The sequence below is a fragment of the Macadamia integrifolia genome, unplaced genomic scaffold, assembly GCF_013358625.1.
Source record: "Macadamia integrifolia cultivar HAES 741 unplaced genomic scaffold, SCU_Mint_v3 scaffold624, whole genome shotgun sequence".
Taxonomy (NCBI): domain Eukaryota; kingdom Viridiplantae; phylum Streptophyta; class Magnoliopsida; order Proteales; family Proteaceae; genus Macadamia; species Macadamia integrifolia.
The window spans coordinates 175240-198465 of record NW_024870500.1 but is presented as its reverse complement, the minus strand read 5'-3'; the positions used below and the strand labels follow the sequence as shown (position 1 = coordinate 198465).

The window sequence follows — 23226 nt, the reverse complement described above, 5'->3', positions numbered from 1 at the left end:
GTCATAAAGAAAATAAAAGGAAGAGATGTGAAATCAAATGAATACTATAATGGAAATTTTTGTAATCACTGCCTAGCATGATTGTGTAGTAATCTCCAAAACATTCTAAAAATGGTTTTAAAAAAATTTACCTTATTTTGTAAACATGAGAAAGAAAATGAAACTTGCATATGAAGAGAGTTTAAGTAGATTATACAATTATGATTATAAAATTTTCCTTCTCTTTTTAAATTTATTTCACTTCATTTCCCTTTCATTTTACTTTGCATCCAAACGATGCTCAGATTCACCACTTTCCATCCAAAGAGTGTTCCAAAACAGAATCAGCTTCCTTTTGGCATTGTTTAATGATCATATGTTGATGATCAACAGAATCTTATTGTATATATACAATGAGAGCCTAAATTTTTGTTTTTTTTGGGTAAGATGATGAGAGCCTAATTGGCAAGCTACCAATTTGAGATTGTGAAAAGCTATTTCACGACAATGCAAACCATCAGGAGAATTGATCAATTGCCCTATTGCTTCACCTACCAACATATGAGAAAAAAGAGAAGAGAATTAAGGACCACGGGCAGTGCTAAAGCAGAAACAACCACGATTCTGGTCTTCAGGTATCATGCCTCCTCCCTTGCTTGTATCAATTGCTTCTAGCAGTCTCACCACTTCATTCATTTCAGGGCGTTTTTCTGCATTTGCATCCCAACATCTTCGCATGATATTGGCCAATGAGCTTGGGCAACATCTAGGGATTTCTGGCCGTAAATTCTACCAAAATACATTAAATAAAAAGTTTAGTACTCAAGTGTATATCAACTTTGTAGTGCAAATAGACCATGAAAACAATAACATCCACTACTGTTACAAACTTCAATAGGCATTTCAAGAAAGTGGGAAGAGAAGCATAGTGAGGTAGAACAAACCAAGGCACTCTTTGGATGTGGTACAAAGAGAAAATAATAGATGAATTATTGTATCTAATAGGTAAATTGTGACTGGGGGAAAAAAATCCTTTTTGTATATATTTGTGAACAAAGATGAAATCTAGGACAGCCAGGACCAGCATAGGCTTCTCTAATCTCTATTTAGCATCAACAATAAAAGTAACGACCTAATTTTTTTTTTTGACTCCTAAAATCCAAATCAACTATCATAACATTATTAACCAGGGAAACTCCAGAGACCAATTTTAAGGGCTTCCTAAACAAATCCACCATTTTTGAGCCCTGGGACAAGTGGACGAATGACCTGACATCATCCCCAGTACCATGTATGTCTATGCACGCCTACAATACTCCATCCACTACCATGCACTCCTCCCATAGTCCTAATTTTCAAATCTCTGAATCAATTTATATATATATATATATATATATATATTCCTTGTGGGTGATGCTTATGAATTTAAAGATAAAGATATAATACCTGTTGAACCACGGCAGATGAGACTTCAGAAAAACTAAGATCGGCATATGGCATGTCACAGCAATAAATCTCCCACAAGCATATACCAAAGCTATACACATCACATCTTCTATTATAAGGTTTACCATCGAGTACCTATAGAGAACCATGTGTAAGAATTCTTCAAATAAAAATAAAATAATTACAAATTTTCCTATATAATGGACAACAAATTTCATGTTACAAGTTGTGCGTACCTCTGGGGCCATATACCCAAGGGTTCCGGTTTCAGTAGTCATGTCTCTTGGATTTTGAGCTTCAACACGAGCAACACCAAAATCTGCGATTTTTAGCGTTCTATCAGAATCTAGCAACATATTTTCGGTCTTAACATCCCTATGTACAATCTTCTTGGAATGTAGGTAGCTCAAACTGCAAATCAAACAAAAGACATTAATAACCATTCTTCATAAACCCATTTTATAAACTTTTGAACTCATGTGAAAGGAAACTGGCACTAACCCTCTAGAGAGGTCTAAAGCAATTTGAATTACGATTTTAAGAGCAAGTTTCTTTCGCCTATTTCTTATTAAAAATTGCTTTAGTGTCCCTCCTGGAAGATACTCCACAACGACACAACAAGCTCTAGAAGGAAGAGAATTATGAGAGTCACTTGAAGCATTCTGCGAAGGAATCTTAAGATTTGAAGTTCCCATTGAAGCTCCAACAAACTGTAACAAAAACTACGTAAATTATGATTAGTGCACTAAGATTTTTAACCATAAAATGCACAAAAGTAACTACTTGCTGGACTCTTTTGAGTGCCTTAAAAATATTGAGTTCTTCTAGAATAGTAAATAATAGAATGCTAATTTGTAGAAAGAATAACATACAACAACAAGATTTTACCAAAGCATTTTTACAAATTGATTGTATAAGGTGACATCACCTTTGTAACATTCAGATGGTCAAGTTTATGCCACACAGCAACCTCTTGTAGAAACGTTGCTCGAAGACTAGCAATTTCATTTGTTGTGGCAATAAGATCCGATCCCCAATCCAATATCTTCACTATAATATTGAACATAACGCCAATCAATATGAAGCAGTGAGTAATCAATCAAGATATTGCACTTTAAGCTGGCTAGTGAAGGAAAAATAAGGATCCATCTCGTCAACATGAATTGCACATTGAATTCATGATGTATGCGTCCCAATCCAAGGAAAGTGGAATGGTAAAAATTATTTATTTTTAGAACCATGATAGAAACAATGATTTACACACATTTTTCATTACCTAACCTAATGCATTGGGATTTATATATACTCCCTTTTTCTGGTTATCCCAAAATTTTCATTAATCAAAGGATAAAGTAATAGGAAATGGTCATTATGAGACAGGGGGAGTACTTTGCTTCTGCATTCATTGCTGAATATTTTAGTCAGCCCACACAAGAAACATAAAGAAAGCCTATGGGGAATATAAAAGTACCACCAAACTATCTGAAATTTCATTCATTAAAATTGAACTTTGTTTTTACACAATGATCACCTCTGAAATTTTACTGTGGAACCAGAAAATGGCATAATGGTCAATCCTATGTGATGCAGTTCAAAGAACAAGAAGAGCAACAGCAAACAAGGCTATCGGTTGGGTTAGGTTGGACCAAGAATAGACCAAGGCTTAATTTTGGGTGCCTAATGGGTTATATGGAACGTGAGGTTACTATTTTTGGGGTTATTATTATACTGGACCAATTCTTTAAAGCCCAAATATTAAGTTTTTAAGGCCTATGCGGGATTAGTGTTAGCCTCTATTTTAGTAAGTCGTATTCTTTATTTTACCAAAAACCAAAAAAGTTGTTTCTTTATTTTAGTAGTAATTCTAGAAGGCTGGACAGGTGTCCTACATTCCAGTCCCTAGTTTTTACTTAGTTAAACTTCTAGAATAGTTTTTTTTTTGGTAGAAAAATTCTAAGATAGTTTCTATTTTGAAGAAGACTTAAGTTATTAAGAGTTTCTACCTACCACACAAAGGGGTTTCCTATTTTGTTCATTTCCATGACGCTATAAATAAAGAGGAGGGAATTATTACCCACTTGAATGATTTGAGAAACAATTTAGCCTTGAGCTTGTTTGACTTCTGTGAGAGACAGAGCATGATTATGAGGGATTCAGAACTGCTCCACTGTGGGATGCAGTAGGGAAACCTTAGTGGGATGCCAAGGTTGGAGTTGGTGTGATTCCTTCTCCACAGTTAGGTGAGACTATGAGAGTCCTAGCATATCCTTCCTTCCTTCTATCTTCTTCTTATTTTCTTCTAGTTTCCATACCTATACTCTGATCTTACTTTGTTCCTTAGTTGTTTCCCTGTAGTTACTAATTCTGAATTCCAGTTTCAACAAGTTACTAATTTGGTAATCTCCTACTATACTCAATTTTGATCGTTGAATCTTGTCCAAACCTTAAAGGTTTATTCTCCTTCCCTGTTAACCTACTTGACTAGATTTCTGACCATATCAGACTTGTTTTTTCTCTGTTTAAATAAATCTCAGTTACTGGTTTTGGTTCCTACTTCCTACAATTCTGGATTTACATAAGGTTTTCTAACCCTAATCCTTACATGAATGGAATACCCCATTACATGCCCTTAAGGAGTACGAGCGGTGTTTTAAAACTTGGTTGACCCAAGCAACCCATTATGACATGTTGGACCAACTAACAAACCAAATTGTCACCAAAATGTTCAATTGATAAGACTTTTAAGATCAACAAAACCTCAAAATGTTAATGGAATTTTCAACTCTTTGGATTTCTAATATTTTCCTTTAGTGGTTGTACAAATTTTGCCTTTTAGGCCAAATCGGAGGTTGTCACCCTAATGAGGCTGAACCCAAAGTTATTAAAAAGCTTAAGGTTGCTAAAGGTTCCATTCTTGTCAAAGTGTATTTCCACATATTGAAAAGCTATTTTCTTTCTCAGCCGTCTTCGCCCTCCAAACCCTTCCAGGGCCCGACTTCAGCAATTCTAGTTCCTGTGATCATGTGAAGAAGGCCCAAAAAGATTACTCCATATCATCAAAGATGTAAGAGATACAGTGTTCCTCAAATAACTTGTCCCCAATGATGCCAAAAATTTAGTCGTCAAAACTAAACTCTTGTAACAGCAGTATGACATTACCTTTATCATTTGCTTCACCCATCATTACTTTTCCTTTTCTCAGCTATTTTCTATCCTTTTTCTTTACTCTATATTTAATAACCTAGAAAAATCAGATCAGTGTGGGGATAATAAAGCATAACAAGAGTTACATCTAATATTTACCTCTCTAATTCCCGTGACTAAATGTAATTTAGACCCCCACCAAAAATTGTGGGGCTAAACTTTAATAAACGTAGGAATTAGTTATGATAGGGAATCTAACCTGAAATTTTATCTTAACGTTATATCAAATAATTAATAGTCATCTTAAACTAGCAGGACTTCTACCTTCCACAGTCCAAATAGGAGTTCTTTTTAATGAACTTTCTTTCCTAGAGGGGGAGAGAGAGAGTTCCCAATGATTTCTTAGGATTCTGAACCAAAGTCAGAAATTAAAGGCATGCAATATGAATTATTTCATTTTCATGCCATTTGCCCTTGACAAAGTTCGCATTTCATATGACTCAACATTTCTCAACGACATTTTATTTTCCAGTCTTCTATGCTCTTTAAACACACAATGAAGAAACTAATGCTGAAACTACTAAGCTTTTTGGACTCCATGCATATCTAGTTGATGTCGACAACAACAACTCAGCCTTTTCCCAACTCAATGGGTTTGATGACTACATGGATCCACCAAAGAAAAAGATAACTGGAAGAAGAGAGAAAAGGATAAAAGATAAAGAAAAGAAACAAAGCAATGCAACACCTCCGGACCATGAATATCAAATCATGACCCATAAACAGCTAATAGTGTCTCAACAGAGCCACCTTCTATGATGAAAATTGTTTAACAGAAGGTTAAATCTGACAATTTCATGGCATAATACAAAGGGCTGGGTAAAGGAGGAAGCACGACATGCTTACTTAACATATAACTAGAAGCTGAATAAAAGTCACATATAAACAATTTCTTCACCACTACCTCAGAACATTATCACATAAAACCCATAAGATCTCAGATATTCAAGCAAGCAAATTAATTTCATCACATAGACATCCCAATGCAGATTTCAGCCTAATAGAATTTCATACACCAAGTTCCCAAGGAAGCAGTTAACAGACTACAGATTGATATGGAATTCCTTACCCCTAGAAACTAAATGCTAACCGCAATGCAAAATTAATATGTAGCAGCAGAAACACACTTCCAGTACAGATTCGCATGGTAAGACATCCAACAAAAATGATGATAAGAAAGAAAAAAGAGGAGCATACAAATTCTATTAGCGGAAATCAAATTCTTCATCCTTTGAATAATTCAATTGAAACACATTGAATTTAGATAGAAGGGAAAAAGTCATAGTTACCAGCAACATCCTGGCCATCATAAACACCCCGGTAGACAGTACCATAAGTCCCATGAGCTACAAGATATCTTATATCCAATTTAGATAAATCAATTTCCCACTCTTCCTTTGGCTTCGGTGCCAGCTGCTCCTTTGACCAAACCCTGCTAAGGTGCTTCTCCAGCTGCAAATCCAAGTTCTTCAAAGCTATCTTATCCGCTCTGAAATATATATCTTTGTTACTAACACTTCCAACAGCTGTCTGCGAACCCAAGCCTCTCTCCTGAACATTGACCTTCTCAGCTGTCTCAACCCTTCCATCTTCCTCACTAGTCTTCAAATCCATAGTTAGAGTTTCTATCTAAAATAAAAGAAATCCCCACCCTCCAAAAAAAAGGCACAAGAAGAAAGCACAATTACCAGAAAACAACCTTCAAGAGAAAGAGAAGAGGGGAGAAGAGGGGAGGGGGGGGGTGGAAAGAGGAGGAACCTCAATCAATTGCAACCAAAATGATGAAATCCAGTAACACCCAAATCAATGAAAACCCTTTTCCCTAAAATTCTTAAGTAAAACCTTACAACAAAAACTCAAACTGGGTCAAGCGCCCACCGATTGAAAATCAATAACGCATTGAACCCCAATATCAAAATCCCTTCCGACTCCCAATTCCCTCAAATATTGACCTAGCAATCACAAACCACTAAATAAAACGAATAGAACGATCAAAGCAACAGAAGAAAAAAGAGATGAAGAATAATTCGATTCAATCTGTCTCAGAACATATTGATCGTGATTACTACTCCCCAATATTGACCTAAGACCCAAAATTTATAATTGTAAACAATGATAAATAAGAAAACAAGTACCAACCACACCTTAAAAAAACAAGATCTTGACCTTTATTAGCCCCAAACCTTGAATTCAAATCTCCACCAACTTCCAATGTTTTTTACCAAAATAAGGAAAAATCAAAATCAAAATCCTTGAAAATACCGAATTCCTACCGTTAAACAGTAATAATCCAAGGGGCAAAAAAGGAAATAAAACTGAAAATTGAAACTATGAACACCCAAATTCAAATCCTACCGCAAGTGAAACCAGACGAAAGTCTCCAAAAAACCCAATACCAGAGACACCCAAGCCCCCAGAAAAATCAAGAGAAAAAGGAAAGTAAAAAACAGACAAATTATATATTTGGGAAGAGAGAGGGGTTGACCAATAAAGTAAACCAAAACGTAATTGTAGCGAGATTGAAGACGAAGAAGTTCCGGAAGCAATGAAATGACATCATTGTAGACATCAGCCGCTCAATCAATTGTGGAAGATGCTTAAAGAAATCAAAAAGGAAAAAAAGATCAAAGAAAGAAACAAAAATAAAGCATTAAAAGAATAAGAATTATAAGAAAAAGTGGAGGAAGATGGAGGTGGTACCGGAGAACAGATTGTCCATAAAAAGTAGAGAGAGAGAAGAGCGCGGGTAAAACCTAATCTACGATTCAATGCTCCAAACCCCAAACGACTAAGGACACGACACATATAACTGAAACGCTTCTCTTCCCTGCCTCTTATTTATTTAATTGGTATATATCATGGAATACCTTAAATAGACTAAATTACCCTTCTGAAATTTTATACACTATCCAAAATCCCTAATACATAAAGATTTTAGAATTAAAACCAACATGTAAAAAAAAAAAAATGCATTTTTGACACACACACACACAAAAAAAAATAATAATAATAATAAAATAAAAAGAAAAAAAGAGAAAGATATATTCAGTTAGTGCACAAGGCTCTTGTCACTAGGGTTTAGAGAGGGTCATAATGTGCGTAGTCTCTCTTACCCATGCTTTGCGGATAGATTGTTTTTTGAATTTTTTTTTTTTTTGTAAATTTGTTTTATGGCTTGAACCAACCTTACTCTTTTATTGATATTCGTCTTCTAAAGCTAACATGTAAGATGGAGAAAATATCAACACCCAACATTTAAAATTATCCTAGGGTTCTTGAGCTACTCCTTTTCTCAAATTTTCATGGTTTTCATAAAAAAAAAAAAAAAAAACTAAATTGATCCTAGAGTTATTTGTAAATAATCATCGTTTTATTAAATAATCTCATGAAGCACAAAGAAGCTTTAGATACTTTGAAATATTTTTACTATTTAGAATCAAAATGTGGACATACAAATATCTTTTAAATTATCAAACGAAAGTAAACAATCTTCTATATTATGAAACATGAAATAATATGATGCCATTAAAAGGGTATATTCAATGCATGAGACTCGCCACTGCATAGTTTGGGGAGGGTCATAACATAAGACTACTTTTGCGGAGATGTTATTTTATGTTTTGTTTAGAGAGGGTCATAACTTAAGACACTCGTTTTGCGGAGAGGTTGTTTCATGAAAAACATGATTTCATTATTAAATTATTAAAATATAATGTCCTGATTAAATATCTCTCAAATTTATTGATTTATGAAATTTCTTTAAAAAACATTTGAATTAAAACATAAATTCATCTATCCATTTACAAGTCAAAAAGCTGAATTTATTATGTCATATTGATTTAGGTCGAGAGAACTTACACAATTTGTTGCACCAATGATGTTTAACAGGATTGTTTCGTACATGGGAGGATAGCAAAGTCATTTCATATGAGAGAGAGTTTAAGCCAGAGTAATTTCTTGTTTCATGGAAGGAAATTAATTCTTCTAACCAAAAAAAACAAGGAAAGAAATTATTTCTTATCAAAAAAAACTTAAGAAAGAAGGAAATTGATTATTATCAAAATAAATTTAACAAAAAAAAAATGATTACCAAAATAAAAGAGGAAATTAATTGAGTAATAAATGACGATTGACTGAAAGATGTTTTGGACATTTCACAAATGCACTATTCAGGAATCTAATAAGGATAAGGAGTTCTTGGTAAATCTGCAGCGACCGACAGTAATTTCTTGTTTCATGGAAGGAAATTAATTATTCTAACAAAAAAAAACAAGGAAAGAAATTATTTCTTATCAAAAAAAACTTAAGAAAGAAGGAAATTGATTATTATCAAAATAAATTTAACAAAAAAAAAATTATTACCAAAATAAAAGAGAAAATTAATTGAGTAATAAATGACGATTAACTGAAAGATATTTTGGACATTTCACAAATGCGCTATTCAGGAATCTAATAAGGATAAGGAGTTCTTGGTAAATCTGCAGCGACCGACCGTTTAAAAGACCGATGAGCTGTAACGGACAAAAGGGAAAAATCCAAAGGAGAACGAATTGCAAGGAGAAACCGTTGAAATCAGGGCCGTTGATTGAGAAAAGTCCAAAAATAGAAAAACATCAACGTTGTCAGTTGATCTTTCGGAGTCAACTATGGCGGGGATTCCGAGAGTCCTTTATTTCCGTAGGTCCGTATAATCCGTACACCACCAGAACACCGAAAATGAATGAAGTCAACAAAGACCTATATAATGAGAAAGGCCTTATGTGCGACCTTTCTATTAACCGTCTGAGAACGCCCTCAAATTTCAATCCAACGGTTGAAGGCCATTATCACTCAAGCACATGCGAACATGGTTCATGGTACCGGCCGTAACGCACGGAATCCATATTGTATCGGTGGAACGGTACGGACCAGAAGTGAAACTGTTCAAAACCCCATTTGGGTAAACCAAGGGAGGCCAATTTCCGGCGATCCATGTTAATAAATTATCTGTTTCCAAGAGGGCCGATACCATGCACTAAATCTAGGAAAACCCTAAGAAACCAATTCCGGATCGGCCATGGTTGATTCTAAGTCGAGTTACTGGATTCAGCTGATCCGATCCGATCCGATCCAATCTCAACTTCGTATCGGCCATGGTTTGAAACCTTCAAGATCATGAGGGCACAAAAAGGTGGATACAAACTCTTTGTAACCATGCTTGATTACGAGGAGAATTAAAATTTTAATAATATCGTAAGTAATAAGATAAAGAAAAGAATGAGAAAGATTACCAACTTTATTAGATTAAAATATAATAAAAATGCTAATCTCATAGTGATTGTGATGTCACGATCTAATCTCATATAAACTAGGCTCAAGTCAGCCTTATCCTAACTTACATGAGTTTCATTATAGATTTTTGGGGTCACCTCTAGTCTATGTTAAACAAATTTTTTAACACTCCCTCCTAATTCTACAAGGTTACTGATGCACGTAGACTGGATGTAGCTTATGGCCGAATAGGGGCTCCAATGACAAGCTTGTAAAACCCTAGGTATAAAAATAAGGCAAAAAATTGTTGCTACTTGAATCTCTTCACCCGTAGTGATTTTGATGCTATGATCCTACACCTAGAGCATGAGTCTCATCATTAACTCCTCCACCCCAAGTGAATGTCCGGAATACCCTTCTGAGATTGAATGATTGAATCAATAGGTCAGATCTTGATCTCGTGGTTGAAGAGATTCTCTTTTCACCATGGGTGAACGAAAATATTGCTCACTTTCCATTGTCAATATCTACTATTTCCTCCTCCCTTTACCTCTTCAATTCAGCTAGTGAATAATTGATGTCAATTCTTAGCACACATAATTTTGGTCAAGTAGTAGTTAACATGGCAAGCAGGGCTTACAGATCACATTAATACATAGAAGAATTTCTTGACTAATATCTTCATCTTGCAATTTCCCAACAACTAAATTGTTTCAGATCTCTGATTTTCCAAGGACAATTGACAATAATGTATGTGAGTTTTCCTCCTTAAAGATACAATCTTTAGATTTCACAACCAATGGTAAATAGTTCATTAGCCATATGCTATCAAACTCCTCAATTCCCAGGTAAAAACTACAAGTAAAATTTCTAAAGTTAAACCTCATATTTTAGACAGATTTTACATGAGAATTTTCCTTTTACATGGCAGGCAGTTGTAAACAAACAGAGTAATTGACGAATAACTCAGGCATTCACTTATGCTGCCTCCTTTCCAAAAAGAAAAGGTAGACCAGCACATTCCACAAGGAGGGTGGCCTACTTAGAATTTGCCAAGGGAAAACTGCTGATAAACAATTCAAAATGAAGTTGGAAAACTATTTCACTGTCCTTTCTCATAAAATCTGCCAAAATCCTTCTTATGTTTGATCAGATGGAACCCCTACAAAGGATCTTTTTTTTTTTTGGTAAAATATATAGTTTAGGTCATTCTGGTGAAATGTTGGCATAAGCAAGGTGCCATTCAAGTCTATCATTCTACCAAAAAAAAAAATTCAAGTCTTTTATCAAACTGGTAAATAAAATAATAAACATGAGAAGTTAGTTTGCAATGCAAGAAAGGGGATAATGCATGATTTGAACACAAGTTGCCAAAAATGAATAAGCAATGCAACATTGATCACGACAATTTTTGTCACCATTTCATCATTATCGTTGACATCCTTGGCATCTTGTGATCCACTTGCATAATTGCATTGGTATGCGTAGGCGTTAAGGAAGAAAAAATGGGAATCAGTGAGGTTTCTTCCAGTGTATTTGGGGGGGGGGGGGGGGGGGGGGGGGGGGGGGGAATGCAGTCAGTGTGATCAACAAATCTATAACTTAATGTAAGAGATCCCCTTCCTGCGGAGTCACTAAAATCAAATTACCGAAATCATCAACTAGGACATTCTTAACCAAGGTGATTACTTGAACAGGATCCAAAGTCAAATCAAATGAGTTTTTTTATTCCCTGATACTTATATTTTTTTTCCCTCCAGGTTGTGCAATTATTGACTGAACAGATGGAGCAGGGAAGGAAGCAGTATAAAACTGTCTACCATGCAGGAAACCCGAGTAAAATGCCGACTTAGTCGTGGGTCATGATACTTTATATCAATGAATAGAAATTCATGCATATGAGGTAAGGCAACGACTTGTAAAATAAAAGGAGACAAGGCAATGACATGTACATATGTGCATAACCCAGAGTCTTATTGTAGAACCAGAAATAATATACAAGGTTCCTTCCATTACAATAGTGAGGACTTATCCCCAAGCCTTTATTCCATATGGGTAAGAAAGGGGGGAAAAATTATTTAACATGCTCAGTGTAATCATTTTCATACCACAGTAAGGCAGCCAAGCTCAGTCAACTCCCAAAACCATTGAAGCATGAAACGAGTTTGTCAAATAAAGGTTTGTCTCGGTGGAAGAGCTCAGTACCGGATGCTATTCATCCTGAAAGAGGTATGAATAACTTCAGCATGCATATAAACATACATCTATATTTATGGGCAGTTCTTTGCAGGTTAGCACATCATAAATCATGCAAGAGTAAGGTGACATTTAAACTTGATCATAAAAATGGAGTAAAGCCCAGGCTATCACATGTTCTCAATAAAAGCACACATGTTGCAAAAATATAAAGAACAGCTTCCACAAAAATATTTCAAACCTGGAAATTTTCAAGCACACCAGAAATGTGATTGTGGCATCCAGATTTCACAAAACATAAACAAGAACCATAGTTTGACCAAAACAACCATATTTCGCAGATAGTGAAATTCTATTTCAAAGGAGGAAGGCAATTTTATCTTCTCAATGCTTAATCTATATTTGTATCTGGCAAGGTTAAAAATTTTACAATTCCAGGAGAAGGCCTAAAATGACTCCAGCAGAAGTTGTGAGGAAAGACATGCATAGCTTAGGACTAGTAATAAGTACGACTTTGAATAGAGCTGATTGGAGAAAAAGGATCAATGTAGCCGACCCCATTTAGTTGGGATAAGGCTCATTTGAATTGAGTTTTTAGAGGTAATTGTTTCACAACTCCAGATGCCCATCATTGTATTTCAAGGGGAAAAGAGAAACTATAGCATTAAAAGAAAATCGTTGGGTATCACTTCACCAGGGGCTAATTCACTTTCTTTTTGTAATTTCCATTATTTCATTTTCAAAGAGATGCATTCAATTATTGTGCCTTAAGGCTTGAAGCTAAAAGAACTAATATAACTGTGTAGTTATGAAGTAGGGTCAAGAATCTACGACCTTGTGCTTTGAAAAGGGTGCCCAAAATTTTCTGTCTCCAGTGAAACATAAGAGTTACCTTAATACTGAATAGAACACCACCATCAAAGACCTGCTGACCAATAGTGACCTGAAGTCCATGGACATTTCCAGCACGTGGTGCCTTGACAACATGCTGAAACAAAAAACAGGAAACACCATCAGGAAAGTTTCAGATTTGTTTCACATTCATTTTCAAATTAAAATTTGTGGAGATGACCCTCGCATAGTACAGACCTCCATCTTCATTGCTTCCAATACTAAGATAGGCTGTCCTTCCTCCACCTTCACACCATCGTTAACCAAAACCTTAACCACCAAACCAGCCATAGGTGCCACCACAGTCCCTTTAGGGTGGTGGGATGCTATCTCAAAACTTGGCTTATGCTCGGATTCGTCATTATTAGACAGCCCAATGCCTATTCTCTGTCTGAAATAATGATGATGCTTACCATGCCATATATGAATGTGGTTAGTGCGTCCCTGCCAGCACAAACCAGAAAATCCATATCAATGCAAGCATGTTTGTGTTCAGAGAGAGAGAGAGCATCAATATGTTACAAAGACTCCCCTATTTATGGTATTTTGGTGTTTTCCCTTGTTGATATGTATCGGCATGAAGAGCCATCTAAATATGTCTGGACACAGAAATGGATGCTCAAAAGTATCATGACTCAATATAGAAATTTTCTTTCACTCAATGCTCAAGAGGAGAGAAAACTTGGTGACCTCCCCCCCCAAATCAAATTCAAACACATGCACACATTTAACGACTACCAGTAAGTCAGTAACAAGACATTGCATTATTAGTACACAGAGAAGGAAGCATAATAGGTTGGAATTATCGGGACTGAAGAAGAGAGAGAATGTGAACTCCAACAAGGTTCTACATACCAAAAAATATGCAGACAGAACCACAGAAATCTTTTGTCAAAAGAAAGGAATTCACCTTGGCATAAACAGCTAAACAAACGTCCATGCTTAACCTGTCGGCTTCTACTCTGAAATCATGATGTCCTAGTTGCAAGACCTTGATTTCTAAACCACGGAAATTGCTATCATCTGTCTGTAGCCACATGCACAATATACTAAGTTGGCACAGAATAACTTCAGATTAAACAAGGGAGGCTATGGAGAAAAGTTAATAAATAAATGTACCACAGAAAACCAATGGAAACTGGAGGACATTACAAATTTAAAGTATAGCAACCAGCCACTAGAACAATCTATTATCCACATTACAAGGAGGTACCTCGATAAAATAATTCCCTTCTGGCGAATAAGTGATAGAAAGATTCAAAAGCTTTGACCCACTGGTATCATATTCATTGTCTAACTCAAGTTCCATTGTATGCCTTGCAGGGTGATGGACCCTAAAAGGTGGATGACCATACCATAATGAGAGTAAATTGTTGCCCTCTACATAAGAAAGGTTAGAAAGATTAGAACTTCCTTGAACAGTGAACAAGTATCATGATGGAAGTCTTGAGCCCCCAACTTTACCTGGAAGGCTTCCCTTTGAAGCAGTGTGCTCCTTTTTGCAAACACAAGCAGCAACCAAGGCAGCACCAAATCTAGCAGTATTATATGCTTCCTTTTGTACCATTGCACCATTTGGATCAATGAAAAGGTCACTTTTAAAATGCTCTATAAAATGGGTTTCAACTAAACCTTTTTCAAATGCCCAATGGTTAGCAAGCTTTTGGAGGAAATTGATATTGGTTGGCAAGCCTGCGACCTGAAAAAATTTGGGAAGAATAATATTTGTATCAAAATATTCTTAGAATAAAATAAAAACAACTCAATGAGAAAACATACAACCCTGAAGATATCGAATGCCTTTTGAATAAAAACAAGTCCAATGTCTAGATAATTGTTGAAACTTATAAGATATGAGAACCATATCTTCCTAATAAAGACGAATGAGCAAACAGTCTATTAGACATTAGATATGCATGAAAATAGTGATACACTTAGACATATGTCAAAGGAATTTTCCAGATAAACCTCTTGCCAGAAATGAAACTGGTCAGAAAATCCTGACCAAGTTTCCCAAGGCCATCCACCATGTTTTATGCTGATGCTCCAAATGATGAAATATCTGTCTGCGTTTTCCCGAAGATCATACAATTACTGTGATCCAATTAGGTTCAATCCTGACCTAAGCAATATCCTAGGAGTGACCCATCAAAAGTTTATTATGGGTACCAGGAAATCCACCAGCTCACATTTCCAGCAATGCAGTTGAAAGTACTTAAACCATACATGATGGACACCTTAAATTTTATTTTGCAGTGTACAGCTGAGGGAAATTGAGCACTAATAGTACCTGAAATTTTGACAAGCAATCTTTCATCTTAACCAATGCAGCATTCCGACTTTCTCCCCATACCACAAGTTTAGCAATCATTGGATCATAATGCATGCTGACAACATCTCCCTGTTCAACTCCGGTCTCAACTCGAACTGCACAATTGTATGGATCCAAAAATAACTAAAGCAAACAGAGAGGTAATGCCAAAGAGGAATCCCTAGAACTGAAAATAGAGGCATAAAGCAATCCATGACAGAATGACAAATTAACAACTGGATGACCTTGACCATCTGATCAATAGATTTCTCTCACTGGCCCCCCTCTAATGCCAAAAAAAAATTCAGCAAAAATATCAATGGACCATAAGGATAGAACAATTTAATTAGGGTGATCTTGGACTATCAGATTCCATAACTGAGACCCATTACTTGTGGTGCCAGACCACACAGTATGCATGTCTATGGGCTTATGAGGAGACAACGTCTTCATATACTCCAATATTAAGTCAAATATCATCTAGGAAACTAAAATTTCATTTTGCTAGTACTTGAGTCAAACTTTTGTCGCTGCAATGTGTGTGTACCTGTTGGCGAAACAGGGGCAGGACGGTAATGATGGAGGATTCCTGTTGCTGGGAGAAATCCTTTTGGAACATTCTCAGCATATATCCGAGCTTCAAAGGCATGCCCTGTTATCAAAATTGAAGAATCTAGCTCAAGTATACAATATGAAGCTGAAAACCATATGAAACACAACAAAATGAACAACAGAGAAATAATACACTAGCTCCATATATTGACAATTATTTATATGGCATGTTCAAGGAGCACTAAATTATAGAATGACCAAACCAATTTTCTTCTATATGAAAACAGAGAAAGGTATCATACAGTTGTGACACTGACATCAGCTACTCAAAAGATTTCAAACGAATAATAACATGTTCCATCTTAAGAGACTTGAATCAGTGGCAAGGTTCAATAGAATTAGATCAAACCATTTTTATGAAAAATATCTTGCTGCAGGACAAAGGTTCAGTGCTTAGTGGATCAGCAGGCGAAAACATGTTCCCAGCATGTTCTCTGGACAAGCTCTAGGATATGTTGAGTATGGCCAGAATTCGCATTTAAGTTTGATAAATATGATATGATGGAATATGGAGGGTTGATTCATTGAAGAAACCAGGTAGAAATGATCTCAGAATGTTCACCAGTGGCAGTAATACTGGGAGCCACTTCATGCTTTAAAAAATGATGCTAACATTTTATATGCAAGAAAAAAAAAAAAAACAAAAACAAACACTGATAACAAACTCAATCATGGAAATAGTTTACCTCTTAAGGGCACCTGAGACTGACTCAAGGGAAGAGGTTCTCCATTTGCAACACGGATCTGCCACTCCACAAGATCTTGGCCTACAATCATCTCAGTCACAGGGTGCTCTACCTGCAAAAGTTATTTATGCTCCCAAGTAGTACTCATTATTACATTGCACACTTCAAGGAGAAGAAGATAAAAGAGAACAGGTGATGCACCTGAAGACGGGTATTCATCTCCATGAAATAAAATTTGTCCGAGTCTGTATCTACTATAAACTCAACAGTGCCAGCATTGTGGTAATCAACTGCCTTCTCGCCCAGTCAACATCAAAGAGAGGTTAAATCAGTGTAAACAATGATAATCACATGCTAAAAAATGGTTCCTGAATTTTTGAGAATTTAAACCAGTGGTCAATATAAAATACAAGAGTCCACTTACCAGGTATTCCAGAGCAGGGTCTAAAATATCAGTCCGTATTGTATCGCTATCGGTGTGTATCGATACGATATGTATCATGTATCATATCAGTATATTTAAAAGGGTTACTATATGATAGCTTTAAAGTACAGGTCCGTGTCATATCATATTGGCCATATCGTACTGGTATCGGTGGGTATCGATATTATACGCGATACCGATACTTTTAACCTTGTTCTAGAGTGCATGACCAGAAATATGAAGTTATGAAAGAAAATGGACACATGTCATGAACCTAAGGTTCTATAGCTGTAATTAAGCCTGACCCAGACCACACTTTATTGCTAGTCAACTTTTAAACACAGAAGGAACGAACTCAGAGGAATACCAGGGAAAAAGAGAAAAGGGAACCTTTTAAGAACCATCAGTATAACCCTTTAGTTAGTTAGGTCCAAAGGTAGCAGTTACATCACCTAATTGGACAATATCTAGAGCCTTATTCAAGTGAATAAGTCTTTAGCGACCAATTACTTGTATGACACCTAGGCATTTTCAGCTATTTAGTTAAAGCCTCACGAGACTATGTGATGATGCAGTCCCATTAGGCAGCCTATGTTAGCATACTCCTAAATTTTATTTTTATGATAATTTTGTTATTATACTAAAATTCTATTTTTAGTAAATGATTTTACTATTTACAAATTAGCAAAACATAAGGAACAGCCCTTCTCAAAGACAAGAACAATGAAAACCTTACTCTCGTTCTAGAAAATAGTTTCAAGAAGATTCCGATGAAGTCTGTCTCCATAAGTATGAGACATGAAAGGAGATTGTTGCAATGGTTCAGCATGAGGTCTTCAATTCAATGTCTTCAGGTTTTCATTACATCTTCCATCTTTGTTTCTAATAGTGATTGAAGGTTCCTCTACAGCTCCTAATACTTTGATTTAAAACTCTAAAATTAGTTTTCTGGAAATTTAGGTGTAATAGCTTGGGTATACAATCTGTTTTATGGACAACAGTTTTTCCTTTAATCAACTAACAAGCTATTCATAAAATAAAAAAGAACAGTAATATAACAACCCCCTGAGGGAATGATGCCACACTTCAGCCTGCCCTTCTCATGAGACAAAATCACAACCCAACTTCTCCAAGCTCACATCAAGATACAGGATATGGGTCCAATACCCAATTATACTCTCCCCACCCTTTCCCTCACCAAGGAATCTGCTAGCGAGTTGTTAGACCTCAGTTTTCAAATAGGGAATATGTCCCCTTTTCCATACATTGATCTAGCTCCTAATCAAATGTGAGTCTCCACAAGCAATCCTTGAATCAATTCACCCACCCAATCAGTAAGGATGAGTCACCTTCCATTATTACATCAGGCCACTTCTGCGCTGAAGTTATGGATCAGCCATGAATGGCAGCTTCAATCTCTAATGTGTTTAAGTCAGAACTCTAAAAGGACCAGAAAACTATGATAGAATGTTTTCTGTCATGATCTCCAAATGCTCCACCAATCCTCGTTTCTCTTGGGTTACCCAAACTACTACCATCAACATTTAGTTTGATAGACATGGACAAGATAAATTAAAAAAGACAAAAGGTTTTAGACTACTCTTTAAGGGAAATGGCACAAATTTAGGGCTTAAATTTACTGTTGGTGACAGAGTGTCAATTCTATTACACTTCAATGATTTTATTCGTTTGTTGCAGCTAAAATTCCTTAAGCTCCGTTTATTCTTGGTAAACTGAAATTTGCACATAATCAGTACGAGTTAGGACTTTACTTGAAATTTTTCTTTTTACACAGGTTTTACTCAGAAACAAATAGAGCTATAGTTCAAAAATACTTTAAATAAATCTAAAAAGACAATTTTTTATTTAGATACCGTGTATATATAGGTCTTTAAATACATAATCTATGTGTATCCTAGGATGTTTATTTATCCTGATGTTATGCTGAGTGTGTCCTACTCAATTGAGACCCGCTTAGAGCTAGGAAATTATCTAGATATAAACATAAATTTAGTATTAGAACAACTTGTGATGTTAAAGTATTTGCAAATAAGACCAAGAAGCAGAAATTTTCTAATTTATTTCTTTAAAAACAACATTTTATCATGGAATTTAGACACTTTTAAGCTCAAGTGCAGTGCATCCAGTTCTATAAAAGACCTGAAAATATTTGATACAATAAACACTCGATAGTGAAAGGTGTACAAAATCTCTGAAATTCATTGTTCTCCTCTTCATAGTATAGCTTATTTCAAACAATAATGGCCACAGATATTACAAAATTTCAGGAATCAATATCAGAAGCATATCACCTTAGCCGCAGAAACGGCAGCTTCACCCAAGTGGGAGCGAAATTCATTAGCAATATCTGGCTGCAGCAAAGAAGATTCTCTTACAGATGCAGTAAATCTCAAAACAAAATCCTAAATAAGCAATACGGGAGTGTGAATTACTGCTGGTGCTTCTTCAATTATTTTCTGGTGTCTTCTCTGAACACTGCAATCTCTTTCATATAAATGTACAACATTACCATGTTTATCTCCAAAAATCTGTGTCGTGAAACAGAGTCAAAGTGAAACGGATATATTACAATCTATAACACTTAAAACAAATACATATCATTTGCAAACCTTGAAAGTTTGTCAAAAGGTTTGAACCAGAAACTTCATCTATGAAAAAGCACAAGGAAGGTGGAGGAAGCATCTAAAAAATGGTTTTCCAAGCGTTACAGTCCAAGTCTCATTGATTAATTGAATAGAAGGTGGTTAACAATAACAAAGACTACCTGGACTTCTATATGTCTTGGTCGAGTGATATATTTCTCCAGTAAAATGGTACTAACGCCAAAAGAAGCAGCAGCCTCACGTTGTGCACCCAAGAAGGATTCAACAAACTCATCTTGACTTTGCACAATCCTCATACCCTGAAAATAGAAGTCAGATTTACACAAACAATTATGTGAGGGATTTATTGGAAACATAATCAATTCAACTAAGGTATATATAAGAACACAAAAACTTTTACTTTTCTTTTCAGGAGGTATGTTCAGAATTCTCTATAAGCAATGTGAATATGTAGATTTTGGCCCACCTAAATCTGTAGAGACCAAAAAAAGAGAGGATTGTTGTGACATGCTCACTCCTCATGTTCATCACCACTCACTCCACCTCCTCTACTTCCACCACAACCATCCTTGTACAAAGTAGGATGGAATATAAGTGAACCATCCACTTCTTCATCATCAATATCTGAAAGGTTGATGTAAATGGAAGATTTAGGGGGTGATTTGGGGTCTATCACATATATTGGCTTAAGTGAAGAACTCCCCCTTTCAATGCGGTCCGGAGTTGGAGCTTCGGTCGGAGTGACCGGATCAACCACTTGTTCAATAGTCTCATTCATCTTTCCTAGTCGATCCAACCTCTATATATATATATATATATATCCTCTCTATATATATATATTATATATATATGCAGGGGGAAGGGGAAGGTAAAAAATTCTAAACATAACAGATGAAGAAGCTACGTCAATGAAGACAAAAGTCCCAGACTTGTAACAACTAGCATCCAATGTTTAACCATCCAGCATCTATATTGATAATATTCTACTTATTGGGGGATGACTTGGACTTAAATACAGATATCAGAAGAAATCAGAGAACTTTATGACTATATGATCTGGAAGTGCTCTCTGAGAATTGAGGTCACTTGAGAAAATGCATGTTTGACCTTGATTCTTCATTTTTCTCTGTGGAGTTTGTTTCCACATGGGAGGAGAAAACATGGGACTGATCTGCTAGCCTCCGTCCACTTCTCATGTTTAAACTTCCTATTATATTATATTTCTAATGATTGGAGCCCAAAAGTGATCTAGGAAAATATATCAATGATTATAAGGGAGTGAGATGCACCAAGAGAGACAAAGTATCAGTCGCTAGAATGCCTTCCCAAATGAATTTTACATTTCTAATGTTGGACAATACAAGAGTCATTAGTACACTCAAAATGGTGAAGTAATGTGAAAAAAGTATAACCTTTCCTCCACCCCCGTGGGTTGGCTTTATCAAGAGAGGATATCCAATCTTTTCTGCTTCCAACTTCATAATGTCAATATCTTGCTGATTGCCATGATATCCAGGAACAATTGGCACCCCTGCTGCACCCATTATCCTTTTCGATGCACTGGTAGGCACAAAAATATTTAAGAATAAGAAATTTCTGTTCATACATTGAATGAATTATAGTTTAAACCTGTATCTCTGTGTGTTTATGTATGTGTGTTTTCTACTCTATAAATGCATTCATGCATACATAGATTTGACACATATATAGATACTCATGAACTCATTATGTACAAATATGTCTGTGACTATGGAAGAAGATATTAAATTTTACCTTTTATCACCCATGTCTCTTATTGCAGATGCGGAAGGTCCAATAAATGTAAGCCCCTCAGCTTCACATAGTTGAGCAAACTCAGCACTTTCTGACATAAAGCCATAGCCTGGGTGGATAGCCTAAATACGAGATATCCACACTGAACTCCCTTAATCCTAAGCCATCAGTTATATTTACCAATGCTATCAAATTGAATTCAACCAACAATAACTTGATGCTATACTGATGTAGATGTAGAAAAGATAGCCACAAGTTAAATACAAAATAAGTCGAAATTTATTCCCAGAGTTGGAAAACACCACAAATCACTAAACAATTTAAAACTAAGAGATTTATCAAGCAGTAGCTTAACCATATAAAATTTGTTATATATGACATATCTAAGCTTGTAACACACCAGATACAGAGCAGATCATATCCAATTCCTTTTCTTCAAAATTCAAAGTGAAATGATGTGGTATAAAAAGGCCCCACAACCTAGACATCCAATGTACATTGAACAGAATGATCTCGTCCCCCACCCCCTCAATAAGCAGAAATAATCCAATGCTTCTGACAAAATACCCATTCAAAGCCCAGTTAAGTACCATTTTTACGATCCTTTAGTGACGATGTGAGGGGTTCATATCACCTTAAAAAATTCTCAATCTACTCTCATCCCAAGACTCCAAAACATAGCACAGCTCCCATAATTTGCTACCCCTTCTATTCAACAAGAGAGACTCTTTATGTCCTGAGGCAGTGACCAAATATCCAGTTTACTAATTGCTGTCATGTTGAGACAGGTTATCAGTATCACTGTTAAATATCCAGCAGATGATAATTAATCAGATACTTGAATACAGATGCAGCATTTTTTTAAGCACTACTTCTGTACCTCAACAACTGTGTTAATATTGTCTTTCTATATGAAGGGCAAAAGAAGAATTATAAGGTTGACTGCCTTGTGGAAAAAATTAAATAAATAAATAATAATACTATTCATGACATCACTGGTCACTGACTGACAAGTAGAAATCCAACTATCGATTCAATTAAGACTTTAAGATAGAAAAATAAGGACATAACTAGCTATATAACTGAACTTCATGCATAAAATAATTTCAAGCAGAAGCCTCTCTTTAAGCCATCTTATGCCAATGACATAAACTGATGTAACCAAAAACACAGAATTAAACTGAAAATTGTACAAATTAGGGCAATTTCAAGTATCTTACCTGCGCACCAGTACGAATCGCAGCTTCAATGATAGCCGAAGCATTCAAATAGCTCAATCGAGCAGGAGGTGGCCCGAGTCGAACAGCTTCATCTGCAGATTTAACGTGAAGACTATCTTTATCTGCATCGCTGTAAACTGCGACAGTTCGTATACCTAATCTCTTCGAAGTTCTCATGATTCTGCAAGCGATCTCTCCTCTGTTAGCAATTAGAATTTTCTCTATACATTGGATTTTCTTTTCCGTTATTGACGATAAAGCTTTCCTGTGTATGAAGATGTGGTTTTGTGCCAGCCCATGTAGATGAATTTTCCGACGAATTATTAACGCCATTAACGACATTATCGAAGCTCTGCAAATGTGACACGAAGAAGTAAATAGTAGGAGAATTATTGTTTTAGACGGGATTTTAAATAAGAAGAAACCTAAGGAGTAGAACAAAACTAGTTAGATTCTATCGAGCTATCGATAGTTGGATTGGCAATTGAGGGGTATTTATGTAATTCAAAGCTCAGATAGATGCGAATCTAACTACTGAAAACTTAGATAAGCCTACAATCATTTTTAAATTAATTTTCTTTTGGGTTAGGATAAAATAGATGATCTGGTG

The 23226-nt window shown here is 35.8% G+C and overlaps 1 protein-coding gene across 2 annotated transcripts; it reads right to left on the bottom strand.

Moving 5' to 3' along the window:
* Window positions 1-201: 201 nt before the first annotated feature.
* Window positions 202-23020, bottom strand: LOC122069477 (methylcrotonoyl-CoA carboxylase subunit alpha, mitochondrial). 2 transcript variants are annotated; one of them, XM_042633498.1, is made up of 21 exons: window positions 22617-23014; window positions 21397-21518; window positions 21036-21183; window positions 19785-19922; window positions 19453-19548; window positions 19312-19371; window positions 16777-16869; window positions 16576-16687; window positions 15825-15929; window positions 15257-15393; window positions 14431-14665; window positions 14180-14346; window positions 13877-13993; window positions 13165-13410; window positions 12968-13063; window positions 5919-6231; window positions 2354-2475; window positions 1927-2135; window positions 1662-1836; window positions 1426-1560; window positions 202-768 (listed from the first exon to the last, which is right to left on the bottom strand). In XM_042633498.1, exons 1-21 carry the CDS (start codon window positions 22956-22958, stop codon window positions 562-564), a joined length of 3375 nt encoding a protein of 1124 aa, XP_042489432.1. In that variant the 5' UTR covers window positions 22959-23014; the 3' UTR covers window positions 202-561. The 2 variants fall into 2 exon arrangements, with proteins under 2 accessions (XP_042489432.1, XP_042489430.1); XM_042633496.1 differs by lacking the exons at window positions 202-768; window positions 1426-1560; window positions 1662-1836; ... (1 more) ...; window positions 2354-2475; window positions 5919-6231 and adding an exon at window positions 11835-12099 and having other exon boundaries at window positions 22617-23020.
* Window positions 23021-23226: the final 206 nt, after the last annotated feature.